The following is a 16,182-nucleotide window of genomic DNA, read 5'->3' on the forward strand; positions in this document are numbered from 1 at the left end:
ATATACTAATTTTTGCGATTATTTTTATTTTTATTTTATTTTTTTCAAATTTCTTAGAATTTTAAAGAATTTTTCACTCGGGTCAACTAACGTTTGACGTTTGCAGTAAACGAGAATCTTAAACTCCCTACTCTAATAATAAAAAAATCTAGGCCACTTCTCGGTCTTTAAATATCTGATGACCCATCCCTCGTGTCCATACTTACGAGATATGATATTTTTCAGTCGCTTGTTCTGGTCGGATCAGGTCGGTTTGTTGATGCAGCAAGAGCAGTAGGAATATCAGCAGCACTCAAACAGAACCTCGTCGACGTTTTCTTCGTCCCTGTTGGTCCAAACCCAGATATCGCCAACATACGAAAGTTTGCTTCGCCAGTAGTGGAGAAAAACGTGTTCTTGTCTTCGTCGTACGATGCCTTAAGACCGCACGTTCGAGCCGTTACCAAGGCGATCTGTGATGGTGCAATTAAGATCCAAAGTATGTAATAAACTGTCCCCGCTCCACGAACACACGGAAATGCAATTTCTGTTAAGTGATCTGAGGGGAAAAAATTAGTCCATAAAAATGGAGAAAATTTGGAAAACTGATGTGTCAAGTTTCCTCTTTAGATTAAGTATTTCCAGACCACCAAATGAAAAAAACCTTGCCATAATAATTGAGTTTTATATTTTATTGCAATAATGGGCATGTTTTTAATTTTCCACTGGTCAATATTCGCAAGCTTCATGAGACATCAGTTTTGCATGACGTCATTTCTAAGTCACTATTTCAGATCAGCTGGTATCACGTATATCAGTTGTCGTCTTTCACCCCCACCCCATCCCCACACATAATATATTTTTCTCGTATTATTTATTGACAGAATGTAAACAGCCTATTGATGTATATTAATTGTCGTCTTTCACCCCACCCCCTCCCCCCCCCCACACACCCCCTTCCGCACCCCACACACCCCCGTCCCGTCCCCACACATATTTTTATTGCTCGTATCATTTATTGACAGAATGTAAGCAGCCAATTGATGTATATTTTGCAATCCCAACGTCAACCTCCATATATGGAATATCCGACAATATACGAAAATCATTTGTGGGTCTGTTACGTCAGCTGGAAGTCAGCAACAGAGGCCTTCATGTGGGTCTTATCAAGTATTCTGATGACGCTGAGGTTGTGACGCATCTTGATTGGGTTTATAACCGTGATTGGCTGGAGAATATTATCAACCGTATACCAGTGGAAGGAGCGGTAAGCAGCTTATAAACGTGTTAAGGTTATGAGTTTATGAGATCCATCCATCCATCCATCTATCCTTCTCATCCCATTTCATTCACAAATCCATCCAAATTTATCCACCAAACCGGCCATTCCATTTTATCCATCCCTACCACCCAATCACCCATCCATCCGTCCGATCTCTTCCGATCCAATCCACCTGTCCTCCTTTAAAACTTTCTTTACTTACTTCAGTTACTTTACCCAACAATCCTTCCCAATTTATCCACCCATATCCTTCCATTCATCCATTCATCTAGCCATCCCATTTAATCCATCCCTACTTCGACTTTCCCCGGCATCCATCCATCAGACTAACTTTACCTATAGATGTTTTGAGTTACCCAATTTCATGTGCCAGTCCTCTAATTATTTATCGTTAGCACTGTCAATCATTGTAAAAAACTTCATGCAAAAAGCTTAAGGTGGCACGATATAAGTCCCCAGCTGAACAAACTTATTTCTATATTTTCCAGAGTCTGAACATCGCAAAAGCACTCCGTGCTGCAGCAGATCAAGGATTTACCATATATGGAGGCACGCGTCAAACCGCTCCAAAAGTCCTGGTACTTTTTGTCCCAGGCCCTGTGACCGATACCAATGAAATCCAAGCTGCCGCAAATAAACTAAAGAGTCTTGGTGTGAGGATTGTAGTCCTGGGTTTGCAGAATGCTGTCGACCCTAGGATATACAACACTGTTGTCACGCAACCTCCATCGAAGTTTTTGTTGACGTCGGACTCCTTTGCTGGATTGAGTTTGGGTCTGAATGCTGCTTCTAATCGGATATGTAACGGTAAGTTTCAAATCAATGTAACGCTATTTATGTGCATGTTATGTCATCATGGCCATGTTGATGGTATTTAAGGAAAAAAATGGTTAGCCTTTTTGGTAATACCACCAAGATGGCCGCCATGTCTTTGTCATTTGACTTTCCCCTGAATCGAGATGACGTTTTACCCCCGACTCTATACCATAATAGTTTGTAAAATTCTTTCATGTTAAAAATGTTGATTCCTTAGAAAATACAGGAACAATAGTCATAATTAAAGAACAAAAGCAGTGTGAAAAGGATTATGATCTAGAGACGGGGGTAAAACGTCATTTCGCTTCAGGCTTATTCAGTACAGAGACACCTTCACCATTGTTATTATCGTCATACCATACTATGATCACGACCACCACCACTTCCATAGATTACCACCACCACCATCCATCACTACCACCACAACCACCATTGCCATCCCAAACCCCTAACTTCAACAACTACATGGCCGTCACGTCGCCTTCACCACCGATCCTTATCATCATACCATACTTTTACCACGACCACCAACGTTTCCGTAGATTATCACTAATACCATCTATTCTTTCACCACCGCCACTGCCATCCCAACCTCTATCTACATCTACCTTACAGGGCTGTCAAATTTACCATACCACTTCTAGAACGTTACGACTATATCAAACAAAGAACTTGTGAAGTATAAAATGCATGACTTAAAAAAATGTTTTGACCTTCAAAACCTGTTTGAGAATTTAATTTTTTTTAAATATTTTTTGTCCTGCAAATTGAGGTGGCATCGGCGGTATTCAGTGAATTAGAATTCAAGCAAAAAAAATCTAATATAACAATAACTTTACGTTTACATTTTTTGCAGCCAAGTACGGAAAATGCCCCAAGCAACCACCTAAACCGGCCGAGTGTCCAGATGATGACGTCAATGAATGTTCCCAGGACAAAGACTGTAAAGGAGCGGGTGATTTATGTTGTAAGGGAGGCTGTAACAAGAGAGTCTGTATAACAGGAATTAAAAGTAAGTCATTCATGACTTTTGCTAACATTATGACGCTGAAACGTTGAATCGCCAAAAATTCCCATGCTGTACACCGAATTAAAGTATGGTGAGCAATTTGAATAACTATTGTTCTGGACTGTCTACCTATCTAACACAAAGCTAGTCAGTCCAGAACAATAATTTTCCAAATTGGTCGCCATATTTCGATTCGGCGTAGTTACCTTTGCTAGGCGCCGCTTATGGCCCTGTGTGCCATTCCAGGTGATCTCGTTTAGACAGCCCATCAAAAACCAGCCAATCATCGCGCAGGGAGGAATCTGATCAGGCGGTCCATCAAAACAAACATGGCGACCGAAGTCAGAAAAAAATACTCGGAATCTTTGCTTCCCTAGCTATGTTATAGGCTAGCAATACATTTAAAATTCTACCTACTCTTATAACGAATACCTATGGGTCAAATGGTGCATTGTGGTTTCATTTCTTTTATGAAATTATCGTGAAATAATAGCTCTTTGTTCACCGATAAACAACTAAAAAACTAGGACCGCCTGATCAACAATCCTTTGCACGCCTTCCCCAAGATCACCTGGTTTAGGCGCAAGGAGGATAGGTACAGATACATGCGCCGCTTACCCACTTCTAAAACCAATTTTGTTGATAATAATTAGGCTTTTTACTCAATTTCACTCACTAAAGCCCTCTTACAGCAATTTCCAATGCATCTCGATTTAGCGGGGAAAACATTAAAATTCATTTCTCAGGAGAGTAAAATTGTATCCGGTCGTCCTTAAAATTGAGTGGCGGCATTGAGAATGTGTTTTACGATAGCAGAGGGTATTCTCGCAATCTGATTGGCTGACAGCTATGATCAATGAGAGGACAGACAATGGAAATCTATGAGCAATTTGTTAAATGTAAGCCGATATGGTGCCTTTCATACTAATCGTCGTATGCTAAGTATCCCTCTTTGTTTTGGCTCAGTTGTATTTTGAAATTCGATTCCAATGCCATCACTACCATAGCATGCGAGTCCCTCAAAGAGTTAAATATTTTGCTCAAATTCTTCTTGTTGTGCTTATCGTTTAGACTGCTTCATTCCTATGGAGATTGCTTTCGCGGTGGACGTCTCAGAGACCATGACTACCGCTGCCTTAGAGAGTTCTAAAGACTTCGTCAAGGAAGTCATCCGTACATACGCTTCATCAGAGAACGACATCCATTTCGGCCTCATGACATTCGCAGGTATGTATGTTCCCATGTACTCGCGAGGGCTCTCATTTTCTAGACCATAGAAAACTTGCTGCCATATATTTTTACAGTCTACTGGTTGTGTGTGAGTGTAGGGAAGGGTGCTTTGTATTAAACGGGGCTTTACAAACCCGAGGGCTTTACAAACCCGAATTTCCCGCATGCATAGAACACGAGGGAAATTTAGAAGACAAAGAAATCCTTTGTCTTTTGCTAAATTTCCCTGTCGCATATATTAAATGTAGGGAAATTTAGTAAAAGACAAAGGATTTCATTGTCTTCTAAATTTCCCTCCTGTTCTGGTCTCCCTCAGGGACAACTCAATGCCCCAGCAACTGAATCGATTACAACGTATCCTACTTATGATATTACTGCACGGTTTCCATGTGGGACGCGTTCTCAAATCTACGCATGCTCAGTCATAAGATAAATTAAAAAATGACAACTTGTTTTTAGATTCTATTTTTGTTTTATTCCACAAATTTTCCCTCGGGAGGGAGGGATGAAGGGTTGGATTGGGTGGAACACTGCGTCTTCTCTCGTTTCTTACTATTTCTTTTGGTTGTATCTAAAGGAACGGCTAAAGCACTAACGCCAGGCTTTAGGAAGTTCAAGACCGAACAAGAGCTGCAAGGTATCGTCAATCAAATCAAGTCGGTTAATGACCCATCGAGACGAGTGGACCTGGCGCTAAAGGAAGCAAAGAGGAGTATATTCAGTCTGGAAGGAAGAATACGACACGGTCATCCACGGTGAGTTTACCGACACTTTCTCTAATTGGGGAAAATGCGTGTGTTTGTGTGTTGAAGGGGGAGGGGGAGGGGAAGACCCTTTCAGTATCCTTGCGCATTTGCCCAGTGTTTAAGTCGGGAGTAGAAAACGAAAAACACTTTCTAGTTTGTTGTCCACTATATGACTCTCATAGAAACGACTTAAGAGAGTTCATAGAAAAAAACACCAGCATTAATTTCCACAATATGAGCGCTGACAGTCGTTTTATGTTCTTAATCCATTCAAAATCAGCGTCTCTACAAAGAGCCATATCAGCATACATTCATCAATGTATGCTGATACGTGAAAATGAAATAAGAAAATTATCTAATACATAGTACATATATATACCTATAATATATTTGGAATCAAACACTCATGTACTATTAAGTATAAGGTGCCAAATAAAATTGTATTGTATTGTATATTGTATTGCTATTTCACCCTTCCTTACTATATTTATATGACTTATGCAAATTTTCAGGATTTAAGGATTTTCAAAAAACTTTCAAACCAGGAAACATTCGAGGCTCGCTTCACAATCTGTATATATGCCAATTGAAAGAAAAGAAGAAAAAAGACTAAATAAATTTAGTTTCAAATGTCTATAATTGAAAACGTATCTTCATCCTTTTCTTTCAGTTATCTGATCATCCTTACGTCGTCGGGTACATCCGAAGGCAGTGGTGACCTTGCTGAAGCAAGGAAGGAGCTGGACAAGCTGAAAGTACGAACAGTAGCCATTGGTACCAATAATGGCGTCGATGGTGTATTCCTTCAGCAGTTGGCCTCCGAGAACAGTTATGTCTTCCAAGCGCAAGACGCTAGTCAACTAGAATCCATCAGGCCACAAGTACAATCAAGCTTCTGCGCTGGTGGGTGTAGGTTTTTTGGTATCTCACCTAATCTTGAAATACTTAGGGAAGTGTGCGGCTGGCGTGCGCTGCTAATGCGTCACCTCTCACCAATGTGTATATGTGAGTAGAGTTGTTTTGGTCTCTCCTGTGCTGCGAGGAATTTTCCGGGTTCTCCGGTTTTTCCTCCCTCCTCAGAAAATTAATTCAATAAATTCTAATTCGATCTTTGAGCTTTTGCCTAGTTGGAGCCTAGCTCTGTTATGATGTCTCACAGTGTGATACAACACTAGCAAAAGCTTAGACCCGTTGCACTAATTCCAATCTTGGGCCAAAACAAAGAATAGACCTCATTTACTTACCAGTTACAGACCACGTGTTATTCACTAGAGAAAAAGATTCTTTGGTTGAGTTGTATCCATATTCACGTGTCTTCTCATATGCAACCGTTAAACAATGAAATATTCTTAGGAATGTCACGTGGTGTGAAGTGGGACAACATTACACCAAGATGAATAAGGTCTATTCCCTTGTCTCCACAATTGAAATCTTGTTTATGTTTTAATTTTTTAAATATGGATTTAGTGCAAGATCTTACATTTAATTATTAGGCAAAAAGTAGTTTGCTATTATTGCATTTATATGTTCATTGATGTAGCCAAACAAGAATGATTCGTTCATAAAGCCAAGGAAGTGTGATGTAAAAGATAACAAATCCCAACTACACATCGTTCTTTACTTTTCTTTAGAAAAACCTGGAAATTGTCCCGTACCCACAGTCACGCCCGATCCCGCAGTTTGCGGGTCTCAAACGGTAGTACCACTACAGTTCATCCCGTGCGGTGACTCGGCGGGTAAAGCTGGTCGCAGTCAGCGCGAGAATGATTGGGACTGTCCTGGCGAGGCCAAGTGCTGTAAGGATCCAAACACAGGATGTCACAATGTCTGTGTATACCCACCTATAAGTAAGTCAATCGTTTTATAAGTTAAATTTATAAAACATGTTTATTTGAATTGTGAAAAGACCCTGTGCAGTGACAGACATTAGGAATTGTAGACCGCTGTAGAGTACAAGAAGCAAGCTTGAGCAAGTTAGGTCTAGCTGCATACATCTCTGATTGGCAATTTTTGCCTGGAAACTCGTGGTACAAACCATTAGAGCCAATTCTTGGAACAACTCATAGGACCAATTCCTAATTCAAATAGTTGTTTAAAATTGATGGCGTATAATATAACAATAAGGAGACTCAAGATGTTTATAAGTAAATGCAAGAGAATATGAAGTAATATTCTCTTAGTAAATGAAACCGGTCTCCACTAATTGAGTCGTTTTTAGTGCGCGAAAGATGTTTTAATCAAAGGTGACCCATGGTAAGCTCAATGAACTAAGATGATAACGAATGACACTTGGTGACTCATTTCATTGAGGGTATTGTGACCCGAGTAAGGTGATAGTCGGAGTTGTGTTTTGTACAAACAAACTGTTGTCTTTATCAATTGAATTATTGGCTTCTGATCGGCTAGAATTCTTTCTTTTCCGATTTCTGGTTAAGAAATTTTTCTACGTTTGAGCCGATTATCTGGACCGAATCTAATTGATCCAATATATGACAAACCAGGCTGTTTTCGGATTCTTCTTCCAACTTAACGATAAATACGACAATCTCATATCTCAAGGTTCAATAAAAAGAGCACAAAGTAAACTAAGAATACTCAAAATATGCTGCTGATTATGAAGCGATCGAAAATCCAAAATGGCTTCCTCTGCAAACAGCGTGCGTGGATTCTTCCAGTGACGTCTCTTGGCGAATACAATGGATTCAATGGTTACGGGAATTATCCAAAACGATTGGCTGAGAAACGTTATCCGAAAAATGCGAAATCTAGCCTCCTCTATAGCTCTTATTTAGCCTCATAATCACAATCGTGACGATGTTTGGATATTAATGGTCATTTTTTATTATCATTTATGACATTCTAATAGAATTGTTTTTGTTCAGTTTGTAACAAGGTCAAAGACATCGTGCTTGCCGTCGAGTCGTCGGATCTCATTGGAAAACGAGGCTTTGAAAAACTCAAACAATTTCTGCAATATTTTTCGGAGGCGTTTGGCGTGTCACGTGACGGTAGTCATATTGGTATGATAGTCTACTCGTCCCGCTCTCGTGAGGCATTCCGTCTGACCGCATATCGAGATACCGCAAACTTGAAGAAGGGTATTGCAAAGGCAAGTTTTGGTGGAGGATCATATCCCTATCCTTCAGAAGGACTGGTGACTGCCCTTGACATCTCCCTCACTCAACGAGGAGGAGCCAGAGAAAATGTTAACAAGGTATCAATCAACGTCGTGCATGTTCTTGAGAGTAGCCAAAAACAGGAGATGGTAGATTTTAGCCATTTCTAGGTTGAGAAAAAGACTGGATCGAGGTGGCATTGCAATGCATTGTGGACCTGTTTCAGGGGATATATTTCCAAGATGGCGTCTTTCGTTCCCTAAAACATTCCAACGATGCACTGCAATGTTAACTCGACTCAGTTTTGTTTTTCAGACTTGGAATGACTTACTTGGAATACACTTTTCAAAATTATATCCTTGTATACGAGACGTTTACTTCTTTACTTCAACGAAGATTTAACGTCCAAAACTTCAGTACGGTTACAAACTTTCTTACTCGGTATTTAACCTTCCTATGCATGTGTAATATTCGACGTTTACACATTCACGCAGTCTCAACTAGTAGACAATAGTCATCAGTCCATACGAGGCAAACAGGAAAATACGAAAAAATCTCACTTTTGATCGATGGAATTTGTATTATCAATCCCGCATCCAACGTAATTTTAAAAGGGGACTATATTCAGGTGTTTGCATAAGGGGCCATTTTTGCTAGCATCCTCCTGCACCATCTCTACAGGGGCCCTATACACTTAAAGTAGAGGATCTTCCCGTCCGGTGGATTCCCTTTCTCAATAAAACAAATATGATCAACCACTCCCCTTCTAACCCCATCCCCCTTTTCCCCGAACCCCACACTACCCCCAATACTATGCCAATCTTAAAGAAAGATTGTATTATTTTTAATTATTTCTAAATGTTTTCTTTATTTCGTTTGGCTCGTAGTCCCTAGTGCTTTTCACATCAGGTCGCTTCGAAAGACCAGCCAAAGCCATCGCTGTCGCATCACAACTGAAAGAAGGACTTGTTGATGTGTATGCTGTTGCTATTGGTGACAAGCCAGACCTCGAAACTCTAAAACAAGTCGTGTCAAGACCTATTGAACCCAATATCTTCATGATGTCATCCGCTGATGCACTAAGAGCGCAGGCTCGAGCCTTGGTCAAACGTGTTTGTGACGGAGGTAAAGTATCTTCTTAAAAATTGCGATTATTTTCTCTGTTTTTCTTTCTTTCTACTAGTCATATTATGCAGATCCATCCAATGCATCCCTTGTGTGCACCTTATATGCGTCTTCTCCCAGTCACGTGATTGTGGGCTTGAGATGAATAGATAATTATGCAGGGGGTTTAAGAAATGGCGATAAGAATGTTTCGATTGCAATGTGGTATAGAAAGCGGGATGCATTAAGAGCCAGCTGAGGGTTTCAAGCATGTTTTGTTCGTTATGTACGTTATCGTTTTGACCTAAGCTAGACAAGGGTGTTCTTTTTAACTATTCAGCCATTGCTAATTATGTATTTTCTGTTCTCGTTTATAGCCGAGAAGAACTATATCGTAAGTATATCACAGGAGGTTTCCATGGAAACGTCTCACATGTCACATGTACACCAACCGCGCACTAATATGCTAACATTTAGACACTGGTTCAATTCCTAAATAAGACAGATTCACCGACAAAACTACATTCACTTTACATACACATCTCAAACTGCTTATTTATTCGTTTACTTGCTCTGTTATTATTTCATATTTTATCATTTACTGTATGTTTTGTATACTAGTTATTTGTTTTAAAACGTGGCTATAAGGTGAACTCATTCTATTATTTATTGGATAACGAATTGTGTTGAATTTATGGCTGTAAATTCAAACGAATTATTTGTTTTCAATATTAAAGTTTTTTGATATTGAAAACATGAAAAGATCGTTGAACTAGTAATGGAATGGTAATCTTACCAATTACTGTAGGCCTAGCTTCCACATATACTCACATAATGTGCACGTGATCATGACGTCGTTTCATATAACACGCACGTGATCACGAACTATGCTCACGTGGTCACGTGGTCCCGAAAGGACGAGCATGGCATCAGCTTTGATTTTATTCGTGTTATTATTCTTGTGGTAGATAAGGATAGTCTTTCATTTGTTGAATTGTTTTATGCTTGTCTTTTGTTTGGTTTGGTTTGGTTTGGGTTGGTCTGGTTGTTAGGCTTTTCTTCCATTGACTTGAATTGTATTTGGGTTAGGTAGTGGGTTGGTTTGGGTTGAACTTTAATGGGTTCGAATGAATTGGGCTTGTCTTTATTTGAATTTGATTGGTTGGCCGGTAGTGGGTTAGGATGGGTTGGGTTTTCTTGGATTGGGGTGGATTTGTATGGATTGGCTTGTCTCTATTTGCGTTGGTTTGGATTAGGTTGGATTAGGTTAGGTAGTGGATAGCGGGTTTTTGTGGGCTGAGTTTTTCTTGGATCGTAATATTTGGGCTTGACTTTGTTTGACTTGATGATCAGGTTTGGTTAGGGTTGGATTACAATAGCGATCTTTTGTATTGTTTATCAGTTTGCTAACTGTTTGTATTTATATACTGCCATTGTTATCTCTCTTCATTATTATTATGATTATGATTATTGCAATTTATTCTTATTCTTAACATTTTTTTACCTATTACTACAATCATTATGTGACGATTATTATTGCATTCATTATATATATTTTTATTGCAATTTTAATAATGATTATTTTTATCTTTATTATTTTATTTTGTACATATTATGCTTGTGAATGAAATTACTCCCTTTCATACCGATTTCCACTTCTTTTCTATTTTCCCATTTTTCTCTTTCTTTCTTTCTTATACCACTTGTTATGAGTTTCATCGACCACTGCGTATTTTATGAAAATTTGCCCATTCAATCCGCTTTCCACTTTTCTTTTCTATTTTTCTATTTTTCTCTTTCTTTCTTATCCCAATTTATTATGAGCTATATCGATCACTGTGTATTTGATAAATTATGTCCCATTGTGTCGTGCATTAGTACTCGTTCACTCCACAGTCATTTAGCTGAATCTCAACGACGAACGCAAGATCTTATTCATGTGAGGTAATAACCAACTAAAAAACGGTAAGATTGGTGAGTATGAAAGCGTTTGTTTTACTTCAAAAAACATTGATTTCCGAAAGCAGACATTGCAAAACAAATGTTTTAAAGCCTAAATGGCCGCCATGTTGGATGACACGACTAGCCTCGATAAACCAACGATGTGTTCTTGGTTAGAATCATCCAATATGGTTATGCTATGACGTCACTAGAAAACTTAGAAAAGCATATTTTCAACACAAACATCAAAAATTTTAATTTTTACAGCTGTGTTCTTTGGCGACAGTATGGTATCAAAGACCTTCGAATAGCTTGTTCAGATGAGTGTCCGTTGGATTCATCGTTCCTTTAATTATGCTGTTGCTTGTACCGAAGCTTGACGAAAAGGATGCAAGTTTTTTGGACTTCAAAAAAGGTCTTTGAACTAGCTTTACTTACACCTTCTTTAACCGTGATGCAAGTTTTTTGGACTTCAAAAAGGTCTTTGAACTAACTTTACTTACACCTTCTTTCACGGTGATCAAAAGACAATGTGTGAACGCATTTAGTTTTCGGGTCTCGCTAAATCCTGAGTTCCGTAAGACATACTGGCAACGGAATTATCAGTCCTGCTAATACTGATTTCATTTTTTTTCAACACCTTTCTAACAGCATTAACACATGCATGACGAATGTCCTTCAGCTTCCAATAGTACACGATTGGATTCAAGAAAGAGTTGGCGAAGGAGATGGGTGAGGCAATATTACGTGCTGCACGCGTAGCACTGGTGAAACCCTTGACTCCTATAGCTGCACTAGCACACACAAATGGAATATAGCAAATCAGAACCAACACTATAATGTACAGGATGACCGTGAGGGTTTCGCGGTATTTCTTGATGTCTTTGATGCTGTATGCTGATTGGCTGGCATGTCTACTTGTTCCTACCTTGGCTTGATGCAGTTTAAGGGCTTTGAACGATTTGATATAAGCCCATGCTGTTACTAATAGACAGAAGATCATGATTCCTGAAACAACACGACCAAACGTCTTGCTGCCGAGAAACATTTGCGAAGAACTTAAAAGACATCCAAAAACCCATATTATAATGACCACTTTGGTCACGCGGGATGTCGTGACGATTTGACGATAACGCATTCCTAAATGTAACGCAAGGTAACGATCGATGCTAATCGCCAGAAGGGTCAAGAAAGAGGTTCCAGCAAATACGTAAGCCGAACCAAGAGCAAGAACTCCTCGTATGCAGTAATTGTCGAATTCTCCATTGACTTCTGCGAACTTGTACGCCACATAAGCTGGCTGTGTGACAGCACCAACAAAAAAGTCCGAAAGGGCAAGACTTCCAAGTAAAATACACGAAGGTGTGTGGAGGGACTTGGTACGCCATATTGCAAACAGAACAACAGCGTTGAAGACTGTTGCCAAAGGCGCCATGGAAGTATTTAATCCAATACTTATGTAGAAGCTGGCGACGACTTGCTGTACAGCTAATGTATCAAGATGGAGGAAGAAACATGTTTTGTCAATATGAGTTTCGTTGGCCATTTGGATTTAAAAGAAATTAAGAATTGTTGCAATATATCTCAGGACGGTAGATCAGACTTCAGATGAGACTTCTTTACATCAGAAAAGTATTCAGTATCCGCGATTTGATTTCTTTTTTGAGAACTTTGAGATCAGGCTGAGAAGCTTGTGTTCTTTTAAAATATTTTGTACCCAACTGTGAAGTTGTCCCTAGAAAAATGAAGAGGAAATAGTGCTTCAGCATGCGAAAAAAATATTTATTGATTATGTATGGGGGGTGGGGGGTGGGATTGGGCCAAATTAAATTTAGGGGGGGGGGGGGGGGGAATAAGTATTTATTATTATTATGATTTGTACAGATTATTTGCATGTAATTGTTTTATTTTATTTAATATTCATTATTATTATCTTTTATATTTATATATTTATGATAAATCTCTTCTTGATATGGAAATGTGGAAGAGTAATAAAGTAGATGTAGATGAATGTTATATTTTTAGCATTGCGCCAGTGATTTTCACCGGTAAAATAGTTGTCTATCAAGCATTTATGGCCGCCATGTTGGATGAATTTAACAAAAGATTGCGCCATTAGTCTCTTTTCAATTATACTGGTCACCCAACATGGCCGCCGTTTCTTTTGTTATTTTATTCTTACATTTTTCTTTTATTTCCATCATTAAATAATAATGATAATGATAGTAATGATAATGATAGTAATAATAATGATAATGATAGTAATAATAATGATAATGATAGTAATAATAATGATAATGATAGTAATAATAATGATAATGATAGTAATAATAATGATAATAATAGTAATAATAATGATAATGACAGTAATAATAATGATAATGATAGTAATAATAATGATAAAGATAGTAATAATAATGATAATAATAATAATGATAATGATAGTAAATCTAGTTCTAATACATATGGAGGCCGATCTTTTTCCGTAGCTGCTGCTAGGTTATGGAACTCGCTACCATACAACGTTAGGACTGCTAGTACGATATGCTCGTTTAAATCAGCGCTTAAAACTTATTTGTTCGCATCCTGATTTTTTTTCCTCCTTTATTTGTTTGCATCCTGATTTTTTTTCTTGGTATCTATCTATCTCATTGGTATCTATCTCAATGATATTGTAAATTTTTTATTTATTGCTTTTGACTTTAGGACACTTATGTAAGAGCATTGAGTTCTAATAATGCTCAGGAACTATTATATTATATATATATTATATAATAATAATAGTAATAATAATAATGATAATAATAATAATATTTTTACATGCAGTACTGGTTACCTTCGGTGACCATAAATAATGCTCCCAAGTCGAGGTTGCAGGTTCTTCGCATAGCAAAACTACAGTTTATCATATGTTACAGCTCCAGCCTCGATTTAGAACTATTATGCTTGGCCACTGAACAGAACTGTTAAATGGAGTATTGCATGTCAGCGCTCTACAAGGTCAGCCAAAATCTTATTTTCTGATTTAGAAATTGTTTTAGCAGTGAGCGCCAAAAACTATTTTCTTGAAGAAAGGCTTTTGTGCAAGGCTAAAATCTTGTTCAGAAAGTTTAGCTTGTTTGGAATTGGAGATGACCGATGAAAGTGGAGTCAAAGTGTTAACCCAAAGCAAAAATCTTATTCGAAAATGAGGTTTAGGCCTTCGTTTGCTTATTTCCCATGTATTTTCTATAAAAAAGCCTGACAAAGCAACATTCTAACACAAATGGAACAAAACATCATTGTGCAATTAAAAATACTGCTTCAAACAGGCATTTTATCATAGTACATCAGTTTCTAACTGTTTAATAAAGGTTTTGAGTGTTGACCCAAAACGAAAATTGGGATCAAAACTCATACGAAAGTCTAGTTTTTTTGCGCTTTTTGCCATTATTGCTCATTATTGAAAAAAAATCCTCTTAAAGTGATTTCAGATAAATAGAAATTCCATATTTTATCAGCTATCAGCACATCGCCTTGTTTTATTTAGACGAATCATGTTATATTCCGATTGCTCCTATTTATAGTTCCTCATTAGCTAACTACTTTACCCCTTCAATTACCAAAAGAAAATTTCGTGTAAAAATAAGCAGTACTAAATTCCTTGTTGCAATTTCTGATGTTCATGTTACTAAGCGAAAGGGTTTTGGCGAAACCACTATAGAAATGATATAGTTATTAAAGAAACAAGGTTTAAAAAAAAGTCTATAACTTATTACTGTAACTCTACGTTATTTAGGACAAAAACCCGAAAGTTTTTTGGCTAATACTATGTATATGTAGAGAAAAAAGGATACATTGTCGATTGGATTTAGTTAAGTTTACTTTGTCGATTGAAAAGATATTGTTATTCTTAAAAGTTGCAATATAATTGAAGCAAAGTCTAAGGCTATAGTTTTAGAATATTCTAACTTGGTACGTAATGGTAAACTTACTTCAAACGAAACTAAAGCAGCTGTCTATACGCCGAAAAAAAGAGTCATCGATCCACCAGCGTTTTTAGCTCATTGCAATCTGTCCCAAGTCTGTTCCAAGTTGATTCCTTCAATGGCAGAAGACCTTGAGAGGAGAACGTCAGCGTAAAGTAAAAAGAAATCTTCAAAATTTCATATAGCTATAATGATGAATTCTGTCCTATTGTAAATATCGATTGAGTACCTTTTTTTAATTAACTCATAATTTTTTCATTTGTTTTAATTTTTAATTTGCTTTAGTTCTTGACCAATGAGATAACGCCTTTCTGATTGGTTAGCCTTCAATAACTCATGATTGTATACTAAATAAATAAACGAAAAGAGAGAGAAAAGCGATGTCTGTCATTTTCGATCTAAAATAAGCTAGATACAACTGTTTTTATTACACTCGATCAGTTGACATGATTTTTAGCTGCAGTTAACGCGCTTTTTTTAACAGTTCTGAGAGAAATAAAGAAAAAATATTAAAAACGACAAATATACAAATCAAATTTTGTATCTAACCATTTGTCATGTAATTAGCTTACGAGAAATTGCGAAAGTTTTTAAATTGGTTTTGTCCCTGCAATAGACCTTATTCGTGGTGTGACAATGTTTTCCCAATTCAGCGTGACAAACCTCCAGAGGATTCATTTTCTTTTGTTTTTACTCTTCGAAAAATTCATGAGTATCCCAAAGGATACGAAAGGAATAACGATGATATCCCGACGAGTCGCAAAACAATAGCTCTTCGTTCCCCCAGAGGTTTGTCACGTTGAATTGGGAAAACATTGTCACACCACGAATAAGGTCTATTGAATTAAGAGTAGTCCATATCAGACAAAGTTTATAGCAGGTTTGAATTATTTGACACTTTGATAATTTTCGATGCAAAATTGTTTATCTGTTTTGGTTTGTTTGCCTCCGCTTATTTGTAATCGTTAAATTCCGTTTTGAGATCATTGAC

At 37.7% G+C, this 16,182-nt stretch overlaps 2 protein-coding genes across 2 annotated transcripts in view; one reads left to right on the forward strand and one right to left on the reverse strand.

The window, feature by feature from the left end:
* LOC116289200 (uncharacterized) overlaps positions 1–11,115 on the forward strand; it is a 51,063-nt gene extending 39,948 nt beyond the window's left edge. The window contains exons 39-49 of the mRNA XM_031696080.2: positions 226–478; positions 1,005–1,246; positions 1,750–2,068; positions 2,934–3,089; positions 4,158–4,313; positions 4,894–5,071; positions 5,733–5,965; positions 6,694–6,909; positions 7,945–8,276; positions 9,066–9,303; positions 9,660–11,115. Of these exons, the coding sequence (XP_031551940.2) occupies positions 226–478; positions 1,005–1,246; positions 1,750–2,068; positions 2,934–3,089; positions 4,158–4,313; positions 4,894–5,071; positions 5,733–5,965; positions 6,694–6,909; positions 7,945–8,276; positions 9,066–9,303; positions 9,660–9,778 (2,442 nt within the window). The 3' untranslated portion in view covers positions 9,779–11,115. The remainder of the gene's footprint in view (positions 1–225; positions 479–1,004; positions 1,247–1,749; positions 2,069–2,933; positions 3,090–4,157; positions 4,314–4,893; positions 5,072–5,732; positions 5,966–6,693; positions 6,910–7,944; positions 8,277–9,065; positions 9,304–9,659) is intronic.
* Positions 11,116–11,253: 138 nt separating this feature from the next.
* Positions 11,254–12,769, reverse strand: LOC116289201 (melanopsin-B-like). Its single transcript, XM_031696081.2, has one exon. The coding sequence runs from the start codon at positions 12,767–12,769 to the stop codon at positions 11,768–11,770; it is 1,002 nt and encodes a 333-aa protein (XP_031551941.2). The 3' UTR covers positions 11,254–11,767.
* Between the last annotated feature and the right edge of the window lie 3,413 nt (positions 12,770–16,182).

Source organism: Actinia tenebrosa, unplaced genomic scaffold (assembly GCF_029948245.1).
Source record: "Actinia tenebrosa isolate PJP-AT-01 unplaced genomic scaffold, QUT_ActTen_1.0 PGA_scaffold5__44_contigs__length_20552954, whole genome shotgun sequence".
NCBI classification, from domain to species: domain Eukaryota; kingdom Metazoa; phylum Cnidaria; class Anthozoa; order Actiniaria; family Actiniidae; genus Actinia; species Actinia tenebrosa.

Coding starts and splice junctions, on each gene's coding strand:
- LOC116289201 (XM_031696081.2), bottom strand. CDS start 12,769: ATGGCCAACGAAACTCATATTGACAAAACATGTTTCTTCCTCCATCTT.